Below are 13,446 nucleotides of genomic sequence, written 5' to 3'. Positions count from 1 at the left end.
ATTGCTTAATAAATGACAAAAACAGATGATCATGATGTACAATCCCAAAAACTGTGTTAATTAACTGTATTTTAAATCCTTTAAAAAACGAATACTCACCCCCCCCCCCCCGATCTTTAATTTCTACTTTTCTGTCTTTCGTACCGACAGCTTTGTCTCTATGAATAACTGAACTTCCAATAAACAAAATATAGATTTACACTATACTGCTTTTAAGTTTGATAAAGCCTGTATTCTCAAAGCATGCAAGTTAGTTAACACACTATGTTTAATTTTACGTAATCACCATGTAAAGGAAAAGGGAACCAATTTAGATAGAGTCAAAATTTACAGCGATTCGAATTCGATCTCAGAATACCTTGTTTATTACAGCAAAATACAAGAACCATGCAGTCAATAAATTCACAACTTAAATCATGCCATACTGTAACGTGAAGCGGTCACCCATCCAAGAGTTAAACAGGCTCGCCGTTGCTTAACTTGCCTGAAATAGAGGGAGACTCTACCGCATCACCAGAAAAGCTAGCTCACTAGCTAGGCAAGTTCCCTATTTATACTGTCCGCTACACTACAATAATTACTCTAAAGTTAAATTAAAAAAATCACATCCATCTGTCTATACAAAGTGATTACGTGAAATCAAACAAGCATGATGTGATACTACACCTGTGTCTAAAAGTAAGCTCATTTTATTCGGATTTTTTTCCCTAAAACCGTTTCTACTGCAGCCACATTCACCTTCAAATAGCTAGTTCATAAATATACACCCTGTTTTCCTCCACATCATTCTCGCTTGGTTGCAATTTAGCCACTGTGTCTTTGTATTATTACCCCCCCCCCTCTCCTAGTAAAAACCCAATCGTCTTTTCATCAAATGTCTATTATCCATAATGTAGAAAAATAAATACTAGTAAGTAAATATACATGTACAAATAATTGATTGATTGAATTTTGCTTGACGCCGAGCCGGCAAGATTTCAGCAATTATCGGCGGGAAATTTTTATCTGTTGCATGCAAAATACATGTAGTTGATAACCTTAATATAGGGAACTATTTAACGTTCCATCCGACGGACTATAATTTCAAAAATATGTTAACAGTTAAAAAAGATTTCTCTCTGTGTTCATCAACAAAATATCTCATAATGTACAAAATTTTACTTTAAAAATCAATTTGATGTGAATAATATAAAATTCATTGTTAGATAAAATTATAATCATGCATCGTTCGTACATTTTTAATTAACTTCGAACGCGAGAGACCTCACCTAATTTAAAAGAATAAGTTTTATACTTACATGTAGCGGAAAGTCACGGGAAACATAATTGTTTGCACATTGGTAAGCTGCAATTCTCGACTCAATAAGTATGCATGCATTATTTTTGGAATATGATTTTTCATTTTTTTTGGTTCTTTATAGCCTATAGTTTATCATCATCGGATACCCAAGGATGATCTCATCTTTACTCATCACTGGGCGATATGTAAAGACGAGATCACTCGTGGATTTCCGACGATGATAGTTTATTTGTAACGCAATATTCTAATGCATTTTCAAAAAGAGATTTTTCATAAAGTTTACAAAATATTTCTATCAACAGAAAAAAAAATGAACGGATATCAATATGAATTTCAGAAATGCAAAAATTATAATTTCTTTGTTACATGTTACTGGAGTAATAGAAATGCATTGAAGGAAAGAAAAAGATAAACACAAGCTACATTGAATTACGATATAAAACCATGTGCCAGAACATTTTCTTTCTTTTACAATTCAACTAACTGCAAACGAACTAAATGTTAAAAAGAGAATTGATTACTATAGACTGTATGGATTCTAAAATAAATTATTTCATATTTAGCCGGCGTGATAGCTTTTTATACATGTATGCTGACTTAAGAACCCCCCCCCCCCCCAAAAAAAAATAAAAAAAAAATAAAAAATAAAAACAACAACAACAAAAAACCATTTTTCTCTCCTTTAGAGAAAAATAATATGTATGAAGGCACGCAGCGTACGGATCGACAGAATTCTGTAGTCCCGTTCCTAACCCTAACACTTATAAAATTATAGACATTTCATAATTATTTGTTTTATGATTTTGTAAATAAAAAAAAATCAAAATATATTAATTAAAAAAATGAGATTTATAATCAAGTTATCTGTTGTGGGTATCCACCCTCTCTTTAAAAAATAGAGAATTGTAGAAGAATTTTATAATGTAGAGAACGTATTGATGTTATAATTTGAAAGTCTTAGTACAAAATGAAACCATATTCCAGTTATTCACGAACAGGTGAAATCCTGCTCAAGATGATTTTTGCGGAAGAGTTTGGTATTAAGAGTAATTTTTTTTGTTGTTTACAACTCAACATATTAATGACATAGAAGGATATATATGTTTTACAAACCGGGCCCATCTTACATTTTCGCCAGCCAAGTTAAAATCATAGGTGATCCATCGTCGGTATTTTTATATACTTGCAAAATAAGGAGTGAAATATTTAAGAACATTAACTTAAAATCTGGTAATGGAAGAGAGACAAAAGTAAAGATAGAGAAAAAAAAAACATCTTTTTTAAAGAAAACGATTCCCCGTGTTGAGCCTCTTTTTGCGTCAAAGGGAAGCAACTTGCACAATTTATCGTATCCAGTCGCTTCGGACAGTACGTGTTTCCGTTTGAGAATTACTGATATATGAAGAAATTGCCTTAAACAATACCAGTATTACTTGTTTCTTGATATCTCTTGTAGTTAGAAAAATGCGTTTTAAAAGTTGTTGAATTGTGGCCTTTGTACATTTTGTACTGAATCGATATGCCTAGCTGTTTGTTTTGTTTTGGTTGGTTGGTTAATTTCTGTGATAAAATTTGAAAATACACGTAAATCCATTCAAAGACATAAAACATTAAAGTATATCTAATATAACATTGCGAATTTAATCGAGAATGAATGAATACACGTGCACACGATGATAGTAAATGAAGTTCAATCACACACTAGGCTATTACTGCATCAGTACATGTGCGATTTTCTGTGCCAGATTACGTCTCCTCTGGATAAAATTTATACTCTAAACTACAATAAAAATATATTCTGTACTTCCTCAGTAATGCATCATGCCATTTTTTTCTTCGCTATATGTCTACCAACTTATTATTTATCTGGTGTTAGATTTGGCCTTACGTCTTCTGCTGTTCGAAAAAAAAAATGTAGATCGGACTCGGCATTCCTCTGGCCTGTGTTTACATTGATCCATGGTAACAATGAAAAAGTTTAAGGCTCTATGAAGGGGAATACATTTAAAATTTGTTTATTTTATTAGTACCTGTTTAAAATGATCCGACTTTTTAAAGAAAAATTCTTTGAACTGCAGTTGACGATGTCTGAAACATTCCTTAAAGTGAAAACCATGTGTAGTAAAAATACCGGGAAATCTTTCTCAACTTTATTCGCTTTTTTCTCATTATGACGTTGCATACGATAAGGTCGATTTCTATCCGACGAGGCTCATATATATGCAAAGGACACTCAAAATAACCCTACCGTCGTCTAAATTAATTCAAACAATGAAATCCGTTAAAGTCGTGAAAATTTTTGTTTGAATGAAACGTTTAGGTCTTTTTATCGATAGTCAGTAGATACATCATAACACGCCCACTTCTTTATATTTGATAAAGCAATATCATCGCAATGTTTTTAAAGGACACCCAATACACTGAGACTAACTCAGAGAGTAATGCAGAAATTTTTTTATGCACTTGGAAGAGTGAGCTAGTGAGAGACCCTCGTTTCTGCAAATGATTACGAATTGCAACAATTTACCACAGATTAACATGCATTACATGTATTTATATATCATGTCATGTTAGTTTAAGTTATTTAAACACCTGTATCGATTGAACCTGTGTTTACTCATTTAAATATGCATTGCCTGTCTGATTGGACATTGTATTTTTGGAGTATCTTTTCCACATGTACTAAGCATGTGCAATGTCGTGAAAATAGAGCGTTCTCTTTTAATGTAGACTAATGTTTCACGCCCATCCGTCCCTACAGCAAGCCACTTTCTCCGTTTTGAAGAAATGAGTGAGTCAAAATGTAGCAACATATTTTTCAGATGAAAACAGGACACTTCATTGAAAAAAAAACCCACTTGTAGGCGCTTCTTTGACATGTTCAACAGACTTTAACATTAACAGTTATAGACAGTAAAATGCATAATAGTTGATATGATTTATATTTAAAAAAAATTATGAAGCAAATGACATATATGAATATAATAACTCTAGGTAATACATTGTCATCACATCATAGAAATAAAAAAAAAATGTTTTAAAAGCCTTTTTTAGTGGAATGACTTTAAATCATTGAAGTGAGAGGACTTTGATTTCTTCAGATAACCATTCTCCGACATACAGGTTGTCATGTTTATCTATACGTAGCGCACGCGGCATATGCACGTGGTTGTAATGAATGAAGTGAATCAGATTCCCGTTTTGATCGATCATATGAATTCTGTTTTTCAGCATGTCCGCTATAATTATGTTTTTCCTGGAATAACAACAAATACCGTATGGGTCAAACTGAGGGTCACTTTGTGTTCCTGTGTACCGGAATCTGAGAAGGCCACCGGCGTCTGTGACGACCACGGCGTTCACATCAGAAACGCAGATGTCTCCGTTTCTGTTTTCTGCTATATAGGTCGGACAAATAAAAAGTGGCCTATTCTTGTCTGTTTCAATTTCAAGGAGTTTACTTCCAGTCTGAGATAACTTGAGTACTTTACCTAATGAACGGTCATGCACCTGATGGTTCCAGAGACTAACCAAAATGGATCCAGATCTACACGCTGCTATTCCATTAGGGGTGTATCTATTTAAAGGTTCATCATGCAAAGGCCAGAATGGTCACAGATCTCCGTAAGATGTGTTATAAGTCAATAATGAACTGTTATCCGATATTATGAAACTTTCCTGTATATCTTCGTAGTATCTACCATAGGTAAAACACAAAGAGGCACCATGAGTAGACAAACATTGAATAGTTCCAGCTTTTAACTCACAAGAAGGGGGTTTCTCTTTGGTGTTCACAACAGAAACACACACTTTTCCATCATATACACATTTGAGATCAGTTATATACGTCTGTCCATAATATATTGTTCTCACTATATTCACCCGATGCAGAACGGCAGACAAAACTTGGGCTTGTATCACCTTGTTAACTATCATGAAAACAAATTAAGAAAATCTTGTTCATGTACATCAATTACTGCTGTTTCATTTCATAACAAAAACTTAAAAGTCAAATACCATACATCACAAATTATATTATATTCATGACACTTTATTTTATCGAGTTTGTTTTTTGATAGTAAAGATTCCATGATTTTTGTTCTATATCATTTCTGCGAATAAATGCAAGAACTTTATTTTCTATGATCTCGCATTTTTACGTCAATTTCTAGGAATAGAACCGATTTACATTATTGTTTATAAGTACATCAGTCATAATTTAGCTTTCTTCTTGTGTTCAGATTTGAAGAAATCAAAAGTGCACTCCAAGAACAAAGATTTGTTGGCATGTAGTCAGATAATCAAGTTGATAATTTCGTTATTGGTGAGACGCGTAATAATCGTATTTAAAAAAAGTACCAGTGATGCAGTATACAGTTAGGACAGACGAAACGTTCCTTAATACTATATAAAATTTTCCGAGAATTTGGCATTGAAGTATTGCTACTTAAACATGTTTACTCACAAAAAAATTGAGGTACCTTTCCAGGCATTTCTGCAAGATACAGGGGGTCGTTTTTCTTATCTAATCCTTTTGGAAAGAAAATTGATTTTCCAATTTCAAATGTTTAAGTGTTTGGATGTTTAAAAAGACGTTTAGAAACTAGTTTAGAATTCACAATGTAATGAAAATTTTGAATATTTTTTATACATTACGAAGATATACAAAACAGATATCTAAGAGCGTCTAATCTGACCTTAAATATGAAATAAAAATCAAATATTCTTTTCAAATTAATTTAAAAATAGTGCATTAAAAATGCTCTTTGGAAGTTACATGTACAAAAAAAAGGATCTAGACGTAAATCATAGTTCATAATTAAGGCAGTGCGTAATAAACAGATTAAGCGAAATTCCATCACCTCTACAAATATTTCCTTTGGATAAGGGTCTCGGAAAAAGTGAATCTAAAGTATGAATTGCGATGCCGAAAAAATTTCTTTCTGAGAAAAAATATCAGACTGTCTGAGGCCCCTCAGGGTCGAAAATGGTCTGGTATTTTTTTTAACCTGAATCGGTTCGATATTTTAACAAAAGAGAATTCGAAAAAGTTAATTACTACTGAAGCAATTCTTTAAAAAATCATGTTTGAATGAAAATTACTACTTTTTTTTCTATATAATTGTAGGTATTTGACGTGATAAAGTTGTATAAAGAATAGTAAGGTCGAATATTTTAAACCAAACATGCAAATACCTTAAAGCAACGTATTGGATTATGATTCAGACAGTCTATAGTGAATGGTATTTCTAAAATGAAAAGGGAAATACAGAGTGGGACTTTTGATGTGAACTGAACAATCACAAAATATAAAACAGAAGATGAAAGTGTATTTTAAATTTCAAATTTTTGAATAAGAATTAGATTTTCCTATTCCGTATGATCAATAAAGGAAACTCTGTTTGAAATTGCTACTGTACTTATAAGATCTTAAATGCTTAAATGGATTTTAAACTCTAGTTCTGTATATAAAGCAGCTTCACTCCAAAATACCCTCATCCAAGACTCAAATTCCGTAATAACCTCAAACTGATGAACTTCTAATAAAAGGGAAAGGAAAACAATCTTGTAATCGTGAGAGAATATCACAAACGGATTGTTGTGACCAAGTCACAAATATATAAATATATATTCATACCTATATCTTTATACCTTATATCTATAAATACAGTGTAAATATTTCAAATAGAGTAATATAAAATTTCTAGATTTATATATTTAACAAAGAAATTTGACAAAACGTCTGCTCGAAATTATTCAGAATTTCACTTTAGAATCTAAAAATACCAAAGAGAACTGAAATACACGTACGCTCTCATACCCTGAAGTGTTTCGGAATAGGTAACACAGCAGGTGAATTGTGTGTCTCTTGTTGATTTATGATAGGAATATCCGTTTGAATACTTCTTCAAGTTAAAAAATACTTCAACTAATGCTTTTCATCAAAAACGTATCATCTAAGTTTTTACTACTATTATATTATTAGATATTGTTTGAATAAAAACTAGCCAGATATATATCAAGATTGAGCATATACAAAGCAAGACACACATTCACATATCTAGAGTGTTCTTTTGTTAAGCAAAGTGTCAACAAGACTATCTTCTCTCCAGACTGAGTAATATAGCCAGAAGAAACGTGAAGTGTTAGTTGAAGTTTGGTTTAAATAAATCTAGATTCAATATTGATTCAACACTGACTTTTCAACGTTGAAAATGTTACGTTGATTCAACATTTGTATTGCCAACATTGATTCAACATCGGATCTTTGGCTAGTGGGAATCGTATCTTTTGATGATACATAAATCGGAATATAAAATTGTAGGAATACAAAAATGGTTGACCATTATAAGGTGGGACTTGACAAATTCGCACTACTATATATAATTGACAGATAGCTTAACTAACAAGGATGGTAAGTATTTAAATTGTAAACAATGATTGCTATGAATTCAGAACGAATTCGCAAAATTTGAATTTTAAGAGGTACGTCTTGAGAATTTCGAAATTTCGAAAATTTCATAGATACAGCTGTGATAAAGTTTTAAAATTTAAAGCTCGGTTTATTATCTTATGTATATAGTATCTTAATCAATTGTGATAATGGATGTTTTCGAAATCCAACTGGCGCTAATGTCAGTCCACCAATTTTTTTAATGAATGTATCAAGGTTACATTGAAGCTACTCAATTGTTAATTGATGTTTTGTCAACTAAACGTTGAATCAACATATATAATCAACGTTTATTCAAAAGTTTTTTTTTTATTTTGTGTACCTGTTGGATATAAATAAATTTCGTCTCTAAATGTAATTTAAAAAACGGATTTGATTATTGAATGAAAAAATATTATAAGTTATGCATAAATTTCAAATAGTTATGTATTTAACAAATAAAGCTCAAAAATGGAAAGCATATAAAAAAATATGTTTTTCTCCTTAACATTTACATTTGTTTATCTTTTTAAATGTAAGCTCTATTGGTGCTCCATACATCCACACCAAATTTAAACAACCCCAAAGATCATAATCATTTTCTGGTTGTATAAACTGGTATCACGAGAAGAAAATAAGTCGATCAAGGATGATTGCTCAAGAAAATTAGAAGAACTTTTTTTAATTGATGGACGTTAGGGCCAGTAATAATAATACATGTGAAGGTCATTTTACATATTGCATGAAGTATTTTATAGAATACAACCTACACTAAATCCACACAATTTTCATTTAGACTACAAGTTAAATTATATGTTTTTCTTGACCACTATAATTTGTATCTTCCAAACTGGAGTTCTTTTTGTTGTTATAAAAAAACGGATTCTATAGCCTATACGTGACATTTACTTATATTTTATCCCGGTATGTAGCGTGTGTAGATTTGTCCCAAAGTGATTAAAAGTCAAACAGGCAAGGCAGAAATACTTTTGTATAATTTTATTGACGGACTTTGTTAAAAATAATTAAAGAAACATTGTTAGTATTAACAATATAGTGGATAATTTTCATAAGACCAAGTTAAATGCAACTTTACCTGTTAGGTTTTACGTCTTACCTAGAACAATTTGATTTTGTTTCAAATGAAAGATTAATAATACACCTCACCTACGACAGCCAAAACGTGTAATATTTGGAAAGAAAAAATCAGAGACTCGGGAATTACATTTAAGAGCCCAGTGGAACTGTTCCTCCAAACGACCATACACTAATGGATAAGAGTCTTGAACAAATGCATGTGACACAGAAACAAAAACAATCTATAGATTGACTTGATCCTCTAGTAATCACCGCACCCTTCTTTTCTAATTTCATCCGCAGGTGATTTTGGACAGGACTTTCCCACAATATTCAACTGAATGATTTGTAGAAATTGTTAGCAAGTAATGTACAACACTTCAGTCATGAGATAATTTTGATAGAGTAACCGTAATGGATTATAATGCATCACATATTTTTAAGTACTGGAGAGTAATCTGTAATCAAAGATACTTTAACTTTTTGTTATCGTAATTAAAGCAATTGCAGCCGATATGCAGTCTAGTCTTAAAGTTATCGATGAATTTTCATGCCTTATTCATGTTTCTCTTTTTTTTCTTGTTCACTGAAATTTCAATAAAATTTACATTACAGACTGTGTGGTCTAGTATTAAATAATTCAGATGTATAGCTCAGTCATTTAGGATATACATGTATATTTATTATGTGTATTTTATAGTTATGTTTATCTAAATAGAAATTTACAAATCATTAAAGCTGTAATCCTTAGGTTATCTGTTTGGTCAGTAAGAGTGTACAATTGCGATACAGAGAAGGAGGAGCTGAGATGTCTCTGTATTTATTTATCTTGGTTAATTGACTGAGAGATATGTATCCCTGACAGAAAATAATGAGGTCGGAATAATTAGCTATGAATAACATTTCCAGTCGACATTTATATTAAAGATAATCAGCATTTTAAGAACAATTGATAGCTCTCAAATCACAAACTATAATACAAAAAGGAATAATTCTATCAGTCACTGGTTTATTCCTCGGAATATTTATTTACTTAATATTATCTTTTTAAAAAGAAAGCAAAAGAACTTTCACCGGCACTGCCATCATGTGATCAGTCTAAATACTTCTATACTACAAACAATTTAATATTTTCTACAAGTCTGATCAAAGAATATATAAGTTCAGATCCAAAAGTGAAAGGAATGGTACATTTTTGAGGCGTTTCAGCGGGTACCGTTGGTTTACTTTCAGTGGTAGATATAGCCTGAATACATTTAATTATTTATTGTTTAAAATAATACGTTTAAAGTTCAAAATTTAACCAAAAAAAAGTTATATTTACAATCTGCACTGAATTTCACACTATTAAACAAACTCAACTTTGAACTCAAGTAGAAATCAATAACATCACCACAAAACATTTGAATACATTTTTGCAGCAGTTTTGATATCTTATTGGGAAAAGAATTGGAAGAAATCAATAACAAATCGATTATATCTTTCAAAGCCATCGATAATTATCAATAACAGCACAAAAAAAATTGGTATTGATTAATGCTCCATTTCACCGAATTCCTCTTTGTAATAAATTATACAATCATGATTATATTTTAACATAATCTTGTCTGTACCTAGCTAGAAAAATATATAATTTAAATCCTTTAAGCAAATTAAGCAAATATCATTTAAATCAATAATTGTTCGCAAATTTGCACATAAAAACTGAAGACTTCGAAATTTAAAAATGTACAAAAAGGGATATTCATATACATTATTACCACACACCAGTCTCGAGAAAATATTTCTTCTACTTCTATCATTGACGTGAAAGTACTTTGATTTCCCAGAAGCCCATTCTCCGAAATACAAGTTATCATGCTCGTCTATACATAGAGCTCGTGGTTTGTTCATATCTTTATACTGAATGTAGGTGAAGAAATCCACCATTCTCGTCAATCATGCGAATTCTGTTTTATCCTTGAAGCCCTTCACTGGCATACGGTAATCAGGCATACGGTGACGTCTCCATTGAAAAATTCTCGAGAGGGACGTTAAACAACATAAAATCAATCAATCTATTCCAGGTTAGTTACTTGAGGATTCTCGCTTTAAGGACCCTGAACAAATGTTACACCAGATTACTTCACGTTATTTAGAAACTCTATCTTTTAAATAGTCGCACATTGAAACCATGCTACAAAACTTGAAATCATGAGAGAATCACATTTAAACGGAAATCAAGGTGCTTTTAACAAAACCATCTTTTTATGTAATAACTCTAGATTATCGTAATAAATTGAACATATGTTTCATTTGTTTTAAAAAAAAATATTTTCTCGGCAAAAAGTGTATTCTTATCTATAAAATCGCATATTTATATTTCTATACAAAACCTATAAATGAAGAAAGGGGTATGAAAAAGAAGAGTAAAGTTAAATTAACTTCAAATATGTTACACATGTACAAAAAGTTGTTATAATACATAATACTATGATTTTAAACTCTTGTATCCTCTTAGCAAAGGGAATGTGAAAAACCAGATGACTATCAGAATTGCCGAGTTAGAACATGAAAATATTTTTTTACAATGAAATTCTAATGACACAATAGAAATCTATTTGCATGAAAATATATATGAAAACAAAAAATGAAATAAAAATCAATCAGTACCGTGAATGGAGTTATTTTAAGGTATTTCCATCCTCGTATGATGTCCGTGGGTATCCGGGTTAGAATAGGTCCTCAATACCCCCTTGCTTGTCGTTAAAGGCGACTAAATGGGGCGGTCCTTCGGATGAGACCGTGTAAACCGAGGCCCCGTGTCACAGCAGGTGTGGCACGATAAAGATCCCTCCCTGCTCAAAGGCCGTAAGTGCCGAGCATAGGCCTAAATTTGCAGCCTTTCACCGGCAATGGTGACGTCTCCATATCAGTTAAATATTCTGGAGAGGGACGTTAAACAGTATACATTCGTATGATGTCATACTTATTTGCAAAACTTTAATTTATTTAAATTCATAACCAAAAGAACGAGGTTTTTCAAAAAAATGCTGTTCAATATGTGTAATGCAAAATATTATTAAGAAATAAGAAAATAAAAAATGTATATTTTACTACATGTATTTAATGATTTACACTGTATTTAATCTTCAAAAATTGTGACAAGGGTAATAACTCCTCCTCAGAAATCTTCATTTAGATATTTTGTATATTGTACGAGTACTTTTACTGTAAAATGGTTTCCCTGATATTCACATATCAAAATTATCTTCTGATTAGCAAAAGTTTTGGAACTCTTAGTATCCGAATTATGCAATTGAACCAGTTTTTTTCATAATATTTACAATACTTTAAAAACAAAAATAACTTTTTTTTTCATTTAGACATACACTTCTGTTTATTTATTTTTAATATCTTGAATTTTACGGCGACCTATAACTTTTTGCGATAATTAGTAAATTAAAACTATGATACATGAAAATTAATGCAGTTTTTGTACTTTGAACCATAATAATTTCGAGGGTTGAAAAACCTTCAGTCATTGGCTCAGAAGTGAAAGTACTTTAATTTCTTCAGACATCCATTCTCCAACATACAGGATATCATGCTTATTTATACAGAGAGCACGTGGCATGTGCATGTCTTTATACTGAATGTAGTGAAGCAGCTCGCCGTTCTGGTCAATCATATGAATTCTATTTTTCACCATGTCCGCTACAATGATGTTGTTCTTGGAATCACAACAGATGCCGTAGGGATCAAACTGGGGATCGCTTTGTGCTCCTGTGTACCGGAATCTGAGAAAACCCCTGGTGTCCGTAACGACGACAGCATTCACATCAGAAACGTATATGTCTTCATTGCCGTTTTCTGTTAAGTAAGTTGGGCAGATAAAAAGTGGACGATTTTTGTCGGTTTTTATTTCAAACACTCTTATTCCAGTATGAGATAACTTTAGTACTTTACCTATAGAACGGTCATGTACCTGATTGTTCCACAGACAAACCAAAATGGCTCCCAATTTGCACATTGCTAATCCATTTGGTGTGTATCCACCAGTTAGGTCATCTGGCAATAACCAAAAACTGTGGAATTTATCAAAGGCATATGTTTCACCTGGCAAAGGATATCTTATATAGCTACGATTTTCTATTCTACATTCAATCAATGATCTCTCAATTATATTCCAAAAAATGAATCCTTCACCAAACTCGTCATTTGTATAACACAAACAGGATCAATGGGTAGAGAGAAAAGGAATGGAATCATCTCTTAATATGCAAGAAGGATCGATGCCGTTTGTGTTTTCCACAGAAACAATAATCCTTCCTTTATTTACATATTTGAGATCAGTTATATACTTCTGTCCATAATTAATTGTTTTTGTTATGTTCACTCTTTTCACAACAACAGACAAAACCTCGGCTTGCATTATCCTTTTTATCTGTAATGAAAATAAATCTATGATGAAAAATAAATCATTTTTTTTAACATTTTAATTTGATACAAATAGAAACGCGTATCGCCAATATCATTCATACTTTTTTAAACTGGATTATTAACTTCACCACTTTTTAATGTTTTTAAGTTCGTTTTTATTTTCAAATTTGTACGAGTAAAAGGGATTTAAAGGAGAAAATTTTGCTTGCAACTG

General features: G+C 31.6%; 2 protein-coding genes across 2 annotated transcripts; both read right to left on the bottom strand.

Annotated features, from left to right (window-relative positions):
- Positions 1–4,360: 4,360 nt before the first annotated feature.
- Positions 4,361–4,897, bottom strand: LOC134269881 (uncharacterized; the record flags this gene model as incomplete). The annotated part of the gene is made up of 1 exon (XM_062752068.1): positions 4,361–4,897. A coding segment is annotated over one exon (528 nt), but the record flags the coding sequence as incomplete, so codon positions are not given.
- Positions 4,898–12,055: 7,158 nt separating this feature from the next.
- Positions 12,056–13,233, bottom strand: LOC134269882 (uncharacterized). Its single transcript, XM_062752070.1, has one exon. It carries the CDS (start codon positions 12,820–12,822, stop codon positions 12,331–12,333), a length of 492 nt encoding a protein of 163 aa, XP_062608054.1. The 5' UTR covers positions 12,823–13,233; the 3' UTR covers positions 12,056–12,330.
- Between the last annotated feature and the right edge of the window lie 213 nt (positions 13,234–13,446).

Source organism: Saccostrea cucullata, unplaced genomic scaffold (genome assembly GCF_032062105.1).
Source record: "Saccostrea cucullata isolate Sc308-1 unplaced genomic scaffold, CSIRO_AGI_Scuc_v1 ctg3704, whole genome shotgun sequence".
Taxonomy (NCBI): Eukaryota; Metazoa; Mollusca; class Bivalvia; order Ostreida; family Ostreidae; genus Saccostrea; species Saccostrea cuccullata.
Note: the sequence above shows the minus strand (reverse complement) of the source record. Positions and strands in the feature narration are given on the sequence as shown.

Excerpts from the sequence above, each read along its gene's own strand:
- LOC134269882 (XM_062752070.1), bottom strand. The coding sequence starts at position 12,822 with ATGTGCAAATTGGGAGCCATTTTGGTTTGTCTGTGGAACAATCAGGTA.